At 38.7% G+C, this 15735-nt stretch overlaps 1 protein-coding gene across 9 annotated transcripts in view; it reads left to right on the top strand.

Annotated features, from left to right (window-relative positions):
- The first annotated feature begins 395 nt into the window (after window positions 1–395).
- The window catches only part of Lrguk (leucine rich repeats and guanylate kinase domain containing), a 126928-nt gene continuing 111588 nt past the window's right edge, over window positions 396–15735 (top strand). For 7 of the 9 annotated variants that reach the window (XR_010044687.1, XR_010044686.1, XM_063240535.1 and 4 more), the window contains exons 1-4: window positions 396–679; window positions 8443–8550; window positions 10997–11078; window positions 14171–14271. Coding sequence is in view for 7 of the 9 variants with exons in the window: in XM_063240535.1 (XP_063096605.1) it covers window positions 404–679; window positions 8443–8550; window positions 10997–11078; window positions 14171–14271 (567 nt within the window). In the remaining 2 variants the exon portion in view is untranslated. Of the gene's footprint in view, window positions 680–4282; window positions 4369–8442; window positions 8551–10996; window positions 11079–13840; window positions 13968–14170; window positions 14272–15735 lie in introns of those variants that run through there. The other 2 variants (XM_063240525.1, XM_063240521.1) reach the window with 2 other exon arrangements.

Genomic DNA, 15735 nt, shown 5'->3' with positions numbered 1-15735 from the left:
CGTACTGAGCTCCGCATAGTTACATTTCAGTGTTACTAGCTTTCCTACAGACAGCATTAGGAACATCACACCCTTCCAAAGCACGAGTCTGCGAAAGAATCCTTGAGAACCAAGCTGGACAGCAGATGCACCTGTGATACAAGTTGGGCTCAAAAGCTCAAAGGGAGCCTCCAGGTTGGGAGAAAGACGGCTGAAAACAAAGAAAAGGATGTGAAGAAAAGAGGTAGAAATGAGAAAGGCAAGCAACAGGAAACAAAGCTAGCGACTGGGCTGATTAGAGAAAATTAACGAAGAGAGAAAAGCCCCAGAGGAGCCCTCGCGAAGGGCCGGAGACTACAGGCCCCAGAATTCCTTGCGGCGCATCCTTCCTGCGCCAGTTTCCTAGGCAACCAAATTAAACAAGATGGCGGCACCCTGGCGAGATCCCCGGGGAATAAGATCGCCCTCTCTCCTGAGACGCTTGGGCACTTTATCAGCTGGAGGCCCATCGACATGGTTGAATTCAGAAAAAAGGCACCAGTCTGGTTGGTCTCTTTTTTCCTCTGGACAGAGGGCGAAAAGTACTTTGAACAGAGGCTCCTCCCACTTGCTCCAGCAACTCATTCGCCGCTCTCAGGACGAGGAACAGGGAGAAGGGGAATCCGAGGAGTCCTCAAAATCCGAAATGCTGAATTTGGAGGTGCGCCTTTTCCCCTGCCTCTTGCACTCTCGCTCTCTCTTCCAGCTGTCAGGCCACACTGCTTGGCTCCCTGCTGCGCCCCAACCCGCACCAGCTGAGAAAGCTTGGGCTCCAGCTCTCTTCCTGAAGACTTCAAGGCCACTTTGCTTCTCTGCTAACTCACCTTCTCACCGGTTTCTTTATTTTATGCCTTAACTATCTCCAAATATGCTTCCTTCTCATGAGCACGCTTGATTACTTATGAGTTAGTTACACAGCATCCGTATAAAAAAGTGCAGCAGCTATAGCTGTAACGTTTTCAAAATTACACCTTGACAAAATTATTACTTTATTGTGAATAGTTGGAGTTCGCTCTGGGCATCCCTAGGACCTATATCCTAGGACTGTAAAGTACTACAACACGCTACCAAAGCTGTAGTCCATTCACCTTGGGGCACTTGGACAAATGTAAGCGCTCCTTCAAACAGTGTTGATTAAAAAGTTTTAGATATATTATTTTTTTCCAGGAGTATGTGTTTTACGTAAACAACACACACACACACACACACACACACACACAGATGCGCGCACGGGTGCACCACTGAATGTTCAGCTAGTACCCTGTAGCATGTTTTAGAATTTGAGAATTGTTCCCGACCTTCTCACTTGCATTACTTGGGGTGGTGATAGTGCCTTTCATATTAATACTAATTCTCTGTTTCTAAAATTGTTCCTGTAGCCACCACCACATACCACTTCTTTTTAGATATACTCTCTATTTCTTCTTACCCTGTCGTCTTATTTCCATTTCTCATGTCACTTTGTTCTCTTGGTTTCTAATAAATTGTTTGCTTCCTTTCAGAAACATAAATTGATTTATTTCCTTTCAGTACTGTTAGATTTTCCTCCTTGTTTTGGCTACCTCATTGATAGTATGAATTGTTTCAAATTCTTTTCAGAGGTAGACATAATAAGGGGAAACGGAATGTTTCCAGTATCCCCCATCTGGGTATTCTTCTGACTTTCCCTTTGAACATCTTAGATCTTTTCTTAATCACCTTTCTTCCTTTAAGCCAAACATGTTTCTTTTTGTTATGCCTGTTTACTTTCACAAAGTCCTTTCCTAGTTTGTCTTTTTAGTCTGCCTCCTCTTACGTGTAACATTTCCCGTTATTCTGATTCTGTTAACCATTTACACTCTTCTCATTTCAAGTCCTCCTGTGATGTCTTTTGGCTGTCTTTGAAACTTATCTCCCTCATCCTTCATTTTGTCTTTTCTTTTTCCTCCTATTTGAGCTACTTACACTCTGATTTTGCTTAAAATTGACCATAGAAAGTTATTACTTATATTGTTGACTTGGCTTGGTGCCTTTAACAGCCATTATTACAAAACTGTAACGGTGTTTTTGCAACTTCAAAATGTTTGTATGGTTTCCACCAGCTTCCACCCCAAAGGAATTCGTAAATGAACCGCTGGTACACTGTATTATTCTAATTAACACATGGTCTTCAGCTATGGGATTCATTAGTACCATTGTTAATCTATCTTTTGTATGCCATTAACAACTCATAGACAAAGTCGATTTGAAATAGTTATTCCTTTTTGGATTGCAGGATGTCTTTGGAAGAAGTTCATTATTTTTTCTACTTACATATAAGCATTAATGTTTGTTCTGTATTTCTTTTTGGGTTTTCATAGTATTATATGAAAACCATAGTAAGTTTTTTTTTTTTTTCAGAGAGATAGAGGTTTATTCTTGCTGAAATGCAGAAAAAATGAGAGACAAAAACCTTGGATAGTTATTAACATAAGCATAACCCACCACAGTTAGTAACATTAATCTAGTGTAGTCATTAACATTATTCATACGGTATTATAGTCAACAATTACATTTCTTTGGACTCATTTCTGTCAAATTAGCAGTAAAAGCACATTCTTTGCTTCACTTTTTCCTCCCTAAAAACGCACACTCTTCTCTGCATTGTGAATTTACTTTTTCCATCAGAGTCTGTTAAGGGTTGCTGTAAGTACTAAGCTCTTTGCCTTACTTGAAACAAAAGTCTTCTAGTACTCAATTAGCATGGTTGTAAACATATATTATTACTAGACATACAAAAGAATATACATTAAATCCTCATATGCCAGTATGCACGCACACACATGCCATGCATGCATGTACTATAGAAAAAATGTAAGAGAAAGGTTGCAAAGCAAAGAGAAATCCAAAAATACGGATTGAACCAGTAGTATGGAGCAGAGACAAGTGACTGTGTCGGTTTAGCACTGCCACTATTTGGTTTTTTTTTTCTTTTTTTAAAATTTTATTTAAAAGGAAAAAGAGAAAAAAACAAAACAAAACAGTGTAAGGGTACAAGTAATACAGAACTACAAAAAACAAACTAAGAAATCACCAAATAGGTTACACATTATCATCTTAGAAATAGTTGTTCAAGTAATAGGATCAAAGCATACAAAGTAGACATTCAAACAATGAGACTGCAAACAGTTGTGTTCAGTGATCCAATCAATAACAATAATATGGTCATCTATTTAACACACCTAACAGGATACAACTTGCAGTTCTATCCTTTAGAGCACTTTTTTTTCCCTCTCTTTATTACAACAAAATTTACACATTTTGGGTTTTATTACTCCCGTAGTTCTTATTACTTTTTTTGGAAGAGAATAAAATAATATATGACAAAACAAAGCTGTCAGTCAAAACCACCAAGGATAGACATAGCACATGATGTAAAAACAAAGAACAAGGTTATCAATAATGGTTACCATAATGCCTCTTGCTTCCTTAAGAATTGTCTATCTCATTAGGTATTATAAAGTTGAACAAAACAGTAGAGAACAAGACCAATAAAAACTAAACATTGTAAACATTACAGCACTTCAAAAGAAGATAATAGTCAAACCAGAATGGGCATCATAGTGAATCTTATTGCCTTCAAAGTAGTTGCCTATACTCTCAAACTTGATACTATCATACAGAACGGAACAGAGTCTAATCAGTCAAAACAAGATAGTGGGAGTATTACAGGACTTCAAATCAAGTTAATAGGAAATCAAAAAATTACTGTAATATATCTGCTAATTTTTTTGATTTTTTCCCCTTAATTAAAAAAGTAGTAAAAATAATTAAATAATTTTTTTAATGAAGAAGGGAGAGATTGAGATAAAAGAGGACATAACAACATAACAATAGTAAGTTTTAATATGCTGGATAAGATGAAGTGTTTTGAAAAGAAACACTTGGATATTCATATTTAATGATTTATTTTTCATGCTTTAGCCTGGTCAAAAGTTATAAGGTTGTGATGGTCATAATGATTATTGAATGTTCACAATGCAATTAATCTCAAACTTCAGAAGCCCTTAAATATTGAAGGGAGATAGTATACTGTTTGAAGCATTGCCTATGGAAACAAAGATTTGTTTTTGAGACTTGGTTTAGCTTTTTGTTAGTTGGGAGATCTTCAACAAGTTACTTAACTGTTATGGATTAAAAACTGGTGGTCAACTTAACACCAGCTGAATTAAATCAGAATGGTGCTGCGTATAGATGGCCCACCTGAAGAAAATTGTCAGCATAAATAGAGACATGGAGAAAAAGAGTTAGGCATTGTCAGTTTCTCTTAAGCATTGCTGTTTTGAGCTGTTAGTTTTCATGGAGGAGCTCGTCATGACTAGCTTCCCCAGTGTGAGTTTGACCATTATCATCAGAGAAGCTCGGAACCTTGTTGGTGAGAGTGTCTGTGGCTCACTTTGGGGGTGCTCTGGTCCTTACATCAAGCATCATTTCCTGGCTCTGGAGGAGAAGTGTGTACTGCTTAATCTCTAGGAGAAGCTTTTCATGCTAGCTTTCTGGCATGTACTTGACTGTTCTTATTGTTGGAGGAGCTCGGGACCTCCATGTCGCTGAGGATGGCTGTAGTACTTTTCAGGGCAGCCCTGCTCCTTATTTTGAGCATGACTTCTCAGCTCCAGTGTAGAACCCTCAATGTACCAGATAGCACCTTCACTCAGCTGGCATATACTTTCTAGCTTCCACCACTGACCTTTGGACTTTCCCAGCGCAGATCTGTAAGAAAAGACTGATTTAAATCCTTCTCATGGGCTCTAGACCTCCAGTTGGACTCGTAGGAGGCACTGCCATGAACTCTAGGTTTTCATCTGGACTCATGCAGGATATTGCTGTGGGATCCAGGCGCATGGTTGAAAATTCTGGGTCTTTAGTGTTGTGGATAGATTGCCTACACTTTCTTGTGTTTAACTCTGGATGATCATTATAAAATGGTATTATAAATTCTGTGTCCTGACTGTTCTCACAACCCCTGACTACATTAATCTACCTATGTTTCATCCATACTATGGGGATTCTAATAATACCTAGCTCTTAGGAAAATTGTGAGAATTAAGTGAGATCCTATATGTGGAAACCTTAGCATAATGTTATTGGTACTAAAACAAATATTAATTTAAATGTTTTTATATACTGATTATATCCCACTGAGTAATTGTAATTAAGTTAACCTTCACTAAATAAACACTTATGGAATGATTGCTATATAGGAATCGCTCTTTGACTATATAAAGCCAAATGTCTGGGCCCAAAATTTGATTCATGAAAACTAGTCTTTGCTAATAACCAACTGTAGATAATAATGCCTACTCATGGGATAGTTATGGACGTCAAATTTAATGAGAACCTCTATATTAAAGTTAATATAGTGTCTCTTACAGAGTAGGCTCTCAAAAATTATAGGAGGCATAAATAATAACACTAATGATAGAATAAGATGATAACATGATTGAGAACCTGCATGGTCCTTGCTCTCATAGGAGATAAGAATGTGAATAAATCCTAGCAATTCAGCCTGTGTAGTGTTATATCCAGAGATTGCACGATGGCATCTCAGGGGCAGGGATTACAGGAAGTGGGCTCAGGGCATGCGGAGAGGTGAGCTATGGGTGGGCAGCTGGCAGTTTTTCCTCCTCAAGAATTACAGTTAAGAGCAGGAAGAAGCAGTTAGGGTAGAGCCCTGTGCTGTTGTACCGACATAGACTTGGGCCTCAAAACAGTAGGAAACTGCTCTGATGGTCAAGTGGGGTGAGATGAGAGGATAATTGAGACTGTGAAAAGATGTCAGCAGTGTCTAGGGGAGAGTAAGAAGAGTTTGGGTTGGAAGGAAACTAAAGTTGGGAATGGAAGGAAACTAAAGATGAAACATTTAGAATGTTTAAGATGGAACTCTCCCTAACTGTCAGAGCTCTGTGCTGACTGTTAGGCCCGTGATATGAACTAGGGGTGGGAGGAGAGTAGTCCAGTCATTATGTGTAACAGGAATCAGAACAGATGGAGCTGGGCCTTTAGGAGTTGGCTACAGGAAGCATATGACTGGAAATAAGTGGAGGGGTCTCAGAGTAGGAAACTTAAGACCTTAGCATCAGAGCCTGTTGATATCATCCAGGAAGGCAAGGGAAGGGAAAGAAAGAACAAGAACAGAACCCCAGAGGTACAGGCTTTTCAGCAGCAGGCAAATGAAGAGTTAGGAAAGGAAACTGGAAAGGACTGTTTAGAGGAATAGGGAAGGAAAGGTGCTGTACAAAAAGCCCAGATAGCTGGAGTCTCAGAAACACGGAACAGGAGGGGAAGTGGAAAGAGGACTAAAAAGGCCTGTTCATTCTGCACACCTGAAGAAGGCAGGGCCCTGCCAGGGGAGGTGTGAGGGGCTGCACTGCGGGGTCTTGCCTTGGGAATTTGGGAGAATACTAATTGTGTGGCTCCTCTCCCTGTCAGGCATCTGCTTACTATGTAATGACTTCTCATTTCCAGGAAATGGGTGAACTTGAGGGGCCCAGATGGAACAAATGACAGTGGAGCTTTATTTAGAAAAGCAAATATCCTTCCCGTCTTGTGAACGGGTTGATTGGTGTAGTTGAGTGACACATTAAGATGTGGAATTTATGTCATCAGAATGTAGTAACCGTCACTTACTAGGAACACTTGCTGTGTTGTGGGCATTGTTTTCAGAGCTTTAAATACATTATTTGTTTTTATTCTTCCCAAAACAATAAAAGGAGATGGAGAGGAGGAAAACCTTTCCTTTTATCCTCCTAGCTGTGATAGTTTGGTCCATGAACTACACCAGCAACAGGCAAATTAACATGACAGTGGGTATACAGAGTTGTTAATTTTTGGTATTCATACATAGGAGCAACACAGGAAAAAAAGTGAGTACTCTCCAAAAACCAGTGAAATGTGAGAACTTACATAACATGTTAGGAGGCTATTCAAGGCAGAGTAAATGTTTGTAGGAAAGATGTATGGGCCCTTAGAAGAATAGATGGGAGAGGTGATAGTTGTAATAGAATTTGTCTGAATGTGGTGCCGAGCTCTCTTCTCTTCTCCTGTGATAAGGATCAATCTCCTCTGGTTGATGAAACTCCCAGGAAAGGGATTTATGACCACCGAGTTCCTTTTGGAAGATCTGTCTTTAGGTAGATAAAAAGAGTTCAGAGAAAGCCTCTTCTTCCATTTGACATTTTTCAAGTGCCTTTAGCAATCAATACACCGAAACAACATTCTTTGGGTGTTGTGTCCAGAACCTCTTCAAAGAAGATAACATTTCCTATTTATAGTTGAAGATATGCGAAGGCTTAGAGAAAACCTTAGCTTCCCAAAGTCACATCTTCAAAAAGGGAAAGATGAGGTTCAAACCACGCCCACCCAATTCCAAAGTGCATGTGCTGTCATGTAGACAAAATTCTTGTGATCTGTGGAAATCTGCCGGTAGTCATTTTAATTAGCACAAGCCTACAATTCTTACATCCTAAGTACCAACAACCAGGGCAATGTTATTGGTTCCTGAATCAATATAGAAGACCCGGAAAAAATATACAATATTTTGGCCTCATATACTCATTGTGGTTAGGTATATAGGTGTTACTGAAGTGCTTACTGTATTTTCTGTTATCATGTTGATATCATTGTTAATGTGTTGGTCATTACAGGGTTGGAGGCAGCACAAACAACACTTATCCACATGTCATTTCTTCTGTCATTATTAGGAAAGGGCATGTTGGTTGACCAGTGGTTCATGGGATGGTTATGTAGACTAAGGGCCAGCTTCCTTGCAGAAATGACTAGTATTCTTTTAGTAAGCCTTGCAAGTTACATGTATCCAGAAAAATTAATGAAAAAGCAATCAACCAAGGATTAATACCAGATTTAGAGAATTAATTGCCGTCAGTTGATGTAACCATCCTTTGGGGTATGGGAAAGCTTTCAAGATGGAATTGCCCAGCGGTCAGGTATATTTGGGTTTTTATTCAATCTCTACAACACACTGACTGTGCAGTTTCAGGCAAAATGGCCTCTGAGCCTTAGTTTCTTTGTCTTTAAAATGGAGATAAGAATACTTGCCTGAAAGTTGGCAAAAGGGTTTATGAGTTGCTCCTTAAGAATTCTTATGCAGTGCTCAGAATGGACACTTGATCAGTGGTAAAAATCACCATTGACACTAATGTTTCTATGGCTACTATGTTCACTTACCTTTGAATGACTAATACAAGTGACCACTGAAATATCAGGGACAATAAAACACCTATTATATACCTATTTAATTAAATACAGTGCTTATGTGTCCTTAACATAGAATTTTCTTTAAAAATGATAACTTGTGGATTAGTGCTAGATATCACAGGGTAGACTGATTCTTTCCTAGGGGCAATCCTGTCTTTGTCTATCTCTTTCTCTCTCTCTCTTTTTCAGGAAGAATTTGATGGGGTCCTGACAGAGCAGGCTGTGGCCAAGGCCTTGCATGAATTGGGGCGCTCAGGCTCTGGGACTGAACAGGTCTACCTCAACCTAACTTTGTCAGTGAGTATAACAGGGTCATCTCAGGCTGCCTGGGTTTTGACACTGCCCAGACCATGCTCATCTTCTTTGGTATGCACAGCTTTTGTGACAGCAGCAATCCAGTAATCAGCCCCCACAAATTCTTTTGTTTTCATTCCCTTCACTCTCTAGTTCTTTCATCTTAAGTAGTGTATATTATAGTAATCAATGTCTTTTTCCTCAGGAGGTTGACTTTTATTCTGTACAACCAATCAAAAACTTTAAGAATTTTCTCTCTGATCAGTGAAAGAAGCATTGAGATTTATATCTGATCCAAGGGAACCAAGTATTTTGATATTGACTTTCCCTTTAAGTATGTCAAGAAATAAGTCGTTCTGAGCTGCATTTTCTTTCTAAAAGATACCTATCATTGGAGAAAAAAATCTATTGCTATTCATCAGTTTTCAAAGTTTCATTACTAGTCACAGAGTGGCACAAAATCTTGGCTCTGAGTTTATCCTAAAAATGCAGACTCTTCAGAGTTCAGCTTCTTTCTTGGTATCCTTATAGTCCTAGCAAAGTTAACTCTTTTAACTTCCTTAAATTGAAAGCTGTTAAATACTTAGAGATTAGCAAACATAGACACACGTGTTTAAAAAAAAAACCACTGGTAGATATAGTAGCACATGCCTGTAATCGCAGGACTTGGGAGGCTGAGGCAGGAGGATTGCCTTGAGTTTGAAGCCAACTTGGGCTACATAGCGATTTCAGGGTCAGCCTAGAATAGAAAAAGAAAAAGAAAAAGAAAGCACAGCAACTGTATGGTAGCACCATGTTTGGCTTCATGACAGGCTAATTCAGGGAAGACTGTTTTGGGTTTGAATCAGTAAACTATTCAAGGAATGTTGAATTATTTTCACCTGTGTTGTGGTGTGTTGTTTGAGATCAGGTTAATAAGGCTAGAATCTTGCTGGTCATATGGCTCAGAGGTGCAGTGACTGCCTGGCAAGCGCAGGGTCCTGAGTTCAATTCCTGGTACTACACATATAAAGAAGGTTATAATCTTTTACTCTTACTACTTTACAACGTTATTTATGGATGACTCAGCCAGCCAGGCAATAACACACAGGTGCACATGCACCGCATTAGGTCACAGCACGATGCAGTTCCAGCAGCCTGCACAGCCCTACACTCATCCCTTTCAATCAATATTCTACTTATGCATGTGGTACCATGCCTTAAATTGATCTATCAAAAAAGCAATCCTTTGAATTTTATTCCAGCTGGAGAGACTGAAGCTTAATTTATTTTTTCACTGACCTCCTTACGTTGGAGATTTTACGTGTTGAATTACTTGGCCTTATTAACCTGTCTTACTGAATACATGTTCTGGTTCAATGACTTCCCTCCTTTAAATCTTACTTACATTAAACATTATTTTTTTACCTCCTTTTATTACTTGTGTACATATCTTTTTCTTCTAAGTCATACATTTCTTAAGGACACAATATATCTTATTTTATCATTTTATTTTGAATCATGCCAAGCTCATTGATGTCTAGTACATAGTACATATTCAGTATTATTCTTTTAGCAGTCTGCATTACACAGTCATCATTATCGTATATGACAGCTTGCTTATAATGATTTTTCTTTGTTTTTTTTTTCTGATTGTAACAACACGACATATATAATCATAGTAATCTTTGTTCCACAGGCTCAAATTCCTTTTTTTGGTTTGTTTGTTTGTTTTTTGGCACCAGGGATTGAACTCACGACCTTGCTGCTGAGATAAATCCCCAGCCCTCAAATTCCTTTTTAAGGATGTGATTCCCTCACTTGAAGTTCCCTAGAAGCAAAGTTTCCAGGAGTGAATTTTAAAGACGGGCTGAGGAAAGTTGAATATTGTTTCTCTCTAATTGCTCTGTGACTTGGGGCACCTTAACGTACCTCTCTGTACCTCATTTCTAAGCTGAGAATAATCTGCCCTATGTATCCCATAAATGTGTTTGATCAGCTGAGATTCTTGTGAAAGAGCTTTGAAAATGGAAAGAGCTCTTATGAAAGTAGTAGTATTAATGATCTCCTGATTAGGTGTGAACTCTCCTTAAAATGGCATTTAAATTCTAGGCATTTGCTTTTTCTTTTACTAGATAAAAGCTTTGTCTTTATTGCTATTTTGTGTGTTTTAAAAAAAGTATAAAACTGTGCTGTAAAGGTCTTCATGAACACTGTTTTAATTTGCCTTTTCTTGTCGTGTTGCTAACAACACACATTTTCTAAGCTATTATTTCCTTCACAGGGATTTTTTTTGATGGGGCCTATAGTCTGTTTTGAGATCCTATTAGTATAGGCTTCAGATATTGTTTGCTCACCTCTGTATTTTTGAAAGAAATTCTAGATTTCTTTCCATTGACAATGATTTCCAGATACTACAAGGCCGGCTACTAACCTTCCAAAGCAATATTAAAGTCTTTTATTTTCTCAGGATTGTGACTTAACCAACATTAGCATTTTGAGTGGATATGTTCACCTGCAGAAGTTGGATCTTTCAGTGAATAAAATTGAAGGTATGGAATTGTTATTTTAGCAGATTGTGCGCTGATTGCAGAATTTAACTGTTGCAGTATATAACATGGTTTAATGAGACCAAACTTGTCATAAGTGGTTTGTAGATCAGTTTACCTGTTACTGCTTTGCTTCCCACGCTCCCTCTCCCTCAAAAGCATCAGTGACTGATGAGTGAGGAGGAGGCAGGCGTCTGCACTATGATGATACGGCCGATACCCACTCAAGGATAAATAAAAGTAGGAGAGGGCATGTTTGCTTTAGGTTTCCTTTTAAAAGATCGGATATCATCTCTACAATATTTCCTGAATGATAATTTTTTTCTTTCTTTCTGTTAGTTATTTAATGCAGATGAGTGTTTTTTTCTATAGTGAACTCTTTTATTTAGCTCACTTTTGTATTTATATTGCAACCATGTCTAGCTATTTCTATTCCTATTTGAGCACCAGGGGTTCACAAATTTACTTTTCTGTCTTTTCTTACTCTCTACATGTTTAGTTGATTCTTTCAACTCAACTCTACCATCTGTAGTTCTATATATTTGTTACAACACCTTGTTCATATTTAAGGGAATTAGTCATGTAATTGTCACATCTTCTTCAAAGCTTGATTTTTGCTGCTGTATTCTGGTCTCGTTTTTAACAGCATACAATTTTTTTCTTTACACTTCTAGAGAAGAAAGCAAATCATTATTTCTGACCTGCTTTCTCTCCTGATTAAATCAGATGTTGCTGATATGATTTTCTATTTTCCGATCCCTTCCTGTATGACTCTAATAGTTAAAATTCACTCTTTTCAATAGCTAAGAAATATTTTAGCCCATATGAAAAAGACTGAATTTTTTATAGTTTTATAAAATTAGTTTTGAAAATTACAAACAGCTGCATAGAGAGAATACTGGCATGTGTACTGAAGTTCAATAGCTATCAGCCAGTGGCCCAATTTCAGCTTACAGTTGTGTTTCATCTATTTCTCTCTGTGCTCTACCTTAAGGTAATTTTAAAGCAAATCCTAGAATATGATGATCATATCATCAGAAAGACTTTTTTCATGTTATTGGCCGGAATGCTCCACCCTCCCCACACTTCTGAGGCTGCCAAAGGACAAGAGATTGCAGAGAGGTAGGAGGAGGCTTTGACTAAGCTTGGTCCTAACACCAAGCAAAGTGTGACTTGTCTTCATGTCCATGCCACACGAGCAGGGAGTCCACAGCTGGGGTCAAGGCTTTTCTTCTCACCCAGATCAGTCTCTAGTAATCCTGGCAGCCCAACTTAACTTATTTCTCAAATCTTTGAGTGTCTACTTTGTGTTGGGTACAGCAGCGTATTTCTCTTTTGTGATGACAACCTTCGTGCTGTTCTGATGATGCAGACTAAATTTCAACTTGCAGCAGAGTAATCTTGGGAGATGTTCAAACGCATATCCGGATTCCACCCTCAGAGCATCTGATTCAGCAGATTTGGGATGAGCCTAAAAATTTGCAGTTTGACTTAAGTTCTTGGTTGAGGCTCACAAAACTGGTTCAGAACCTCACTTTGAGAACCTTAATGTAGATGTGAGGTGCTCCTGCCACCTGGTGGACAAGGAGGTCACTACACTGAGTGGGGACTACGTGGCATGCTGGAGTTTGGTATCTGGCCACTCGGACCAGAGATCATTTGTCATGGTGATTTTTAAAAACATTGGCTCTCTACAAAGTGTGAAATGTATTCACCCTCACTTGTCTTTATGTACTGCGTAGCTGCTGCTTCTGCTTACAGACAGATATCCACGGTATGACAAAAGGATCAGCTCCAACAGGAGTTTGGGATCCATTGGAAGTTAATAGAGCTGAGACTACTCTGACAGACATACAGCTGAGCTCAGAATGGACAGATAGACACAAGTCATAGAGTATTTACTTCCTCCTTAGGTTTTCTCTCAAGGCAGCTTCTTGATTGGCTCATTCATTTGTACCAAAATGGTAATGTCCCAATTTATTATCTAATCTAGGGCCAATTACATGTAGGATGTGGTTTGATGGGGATTTTGTGGCTTTAATGTCTCTTGAGAAGGAAAGGGGCCGGAAGCCTTTGCACACTGCCTGCCCCACCTCTCCCAGGGGAGGCTTCTCCTCCCCCAGCACCCTAACCTCTTGTGGTGTGTGTACCACTCGGTGAAAGGTAGAAGTGCAGTGCTTGGGTTTGGATGTGGAGGTTGCTTTCACCTACTAGGAGACCTCCTCCGAGCAATTATAATAGCTTCAGCTACACTTCAGAGTCAGAGAACTGGAAAGATACTGTTATTGTTACTGTTTGCAGGTAATGAAATGAATTATTGGTAGTGACAAGGCTGTGACTCTTATTAGCTGGTTATTCCTGATCGTTCCCTTCCCAAAGTACCGCTGCTGTAAAGTGGCAGAGAAAAGCAAAACAATGCTTCACAGCTTTTATGTTTGGCATGTAATTCCATTTGGAATCTATTAGCATGTAGTCCTTTTACTTAGTATCTAAATTTCAGGATATTTGCTGGGGCAAGATGCAAAATTCAAATGTAATTTTGAACCAATCTGGAGTCAAATTAAAATAATAGCAATGATTTAAATCATGTCAAATAATTAATGAGATTTAGGATTAATTCCAACTAAAACAAAATTGAATTTACAACAAAGAGAGTTCCCTAATTGTGGCATTTCCAATCTTCTGAAAAGACCTAATTCAGTTATTTAGGGGCTAATTATCAAGAGGATTATCTAAAGCTTTAGTTTCTCATCCTTTCCTTGAAGGCTGGTAATTTTGGAAGCATTTAGGTGTTAGCAGCGTGTGGAAGGGCAAGCAGGGCCATGCAAGGGACTTCAGCCATTTGTTGGATGTCCCAGAAACCGGGGGACGGAAGAGAAGGGCAGGCCCCAGGTAAGAACCAGAGGAGTTTCCACACTTTAAAAAATATTTTGCCCATTTTTAAAAATTTCATTTATTTCACTCATCTAAAATACTTAAGATGTACGTGTAATTGGCATAATGTAAAAATATTCTGATGTAACATATGCTGTTTTAAAATGACTTTTTCAAGTTATTTTATTGGCTGAGCTGTGCTGTGTCTGCTTTCCCCCCAGATTTGTCTTGTGTGAGTTACATGCCTTATCTTCTAGAACTTAACGCTTCTCAAAATAAACTGACTACATTCTTCAACTTCAAGCCACCCAAAAATCTCAAGGTACGTTTTATTAGTGTGCTAATTACGTGTGTGAAGTTGTTTTCAAAGTACGTTAAATAAGCAAACTATCACTAAAGGAGGAACTTGACAGAATATTGTGGGGTAAATCATGTAAGCATCCCAATCAAAATAAAAAAGAAGGAAAAGGAAGCCAGTCTGTCACCACAGACTTTTTAGGAAGTGTTGCTAGAAACCCAGTATTGAAGTTATTTCCTTCTGTTCTCTTCGTGCCCTTGTTTAATATTAGTCATTATTGCATATATTTTTCTAGAGCAGTTTTATCTAAAAAAAAATTTGTAAAAATTTCCCAGGTGTTTAAAGTTTGCTTTGTTGAGTATCCAACTTTTACTTTTTAAAAATAAACAGTGCTCTCAGATTTCCATGCTTGCTTCTCGGCATTTGCTTCGTTACTTCTGAAGCAGAAATGAACTTTCAGTGCACAGCATTTTGGGGGAACAGTTTGCTGCCCCATAAAACTTTGTATCTCCTACCTCCGAGTACACCCCACCTCAAACTCATGGTTCTTGTGAAAACTAGCAGCCGGCCTGGCAGGTAGGGATGAGACAGAGACTGTGATTTCTTTTTTTTTTTTTTTTTTGTCTTTTTCTTTTTTATCGGTACCGGGGATCGAACTCACAACTGCCTGCTTGCAAGGCAGGTGCTTATGCCACTGAGCTAAATCCCCAGCCCCGAGACTGATTTCTTATAGCTTTCCTGCTGATGTCCTGGCTACTGGCCCATACTTAAATATAGAGATCATGAGAGATTGTAGAGCACAGGTTCCCCAAATTTTCTGAACATTGGAATGACCTGTTGGGATTTTAACATCTACTGAGATCTGGATTCCATGCTAGAGATTCTGATTTATGTGGTTCAAAGTGAAACTAGGCTTTGGAAATGTTGGATGACCCCCAAATAATTCTAATATGTATGTTGACAAATTTGAGAATCATCACAGAGGCTGTGTTTAGTGTTTCTCTGTTGGATTCAGATATTTAATAAAATGTGTTCTTTTTTAATTTTTTGAGACGAGGTATCCCATGTAGTTCAGACTGGCCTTCAAGTCACTATGTCTCCCAGGCTGGCCTCGAACTCACAGTGACATTCCTGCCTCAGCCTCCAGAGGCTGGGCTTTCAAACTTGTGCTACCACATCCAGTTTAATAAAGTGTATCTTAAGGAATGGACGTCAGTTACTGCTCTTTATTATCTATTTATTTGCAAACCCAGTTAACTTAGATCTGAAGTATTCCTCTGAGGTCCCCACAAATATGAAAATCTATTTGATCGGAAGAATTTGATCTTACCCTTTGGAGAGTAATAATACCTTTCCCCCTATTGTTTCACATCATTCCTTTTTTATTAGTACTGTATTTTTTTCTTTTGAAATTAGAGTTATTCCCAGAGTGACAGTGACATGGCTTTGTCCAAATCAGTCACATTGGGGCCCTTCGGTACTCAGTGT

Source organism: Cavia porcellus, unplaced genomic scaffold (assembly GCF_034190915.1).
Source record: "Cavia porcellus strain 051 isolate PalLab524CR breed Dunkin Hartley unplaced genomic scaffold, mCavPor4.1 scaffold_2, whole genome shotgun sequence".
Lineage (NCBI taxonomy): Eukaryota > Metazoa > Chordata > Mammalia > Rodentia > Caviidae > Cavia > Cavia porcellus.
This window is presented reverse-complemented; position numbering and strand designations above follow the sequence as displayed.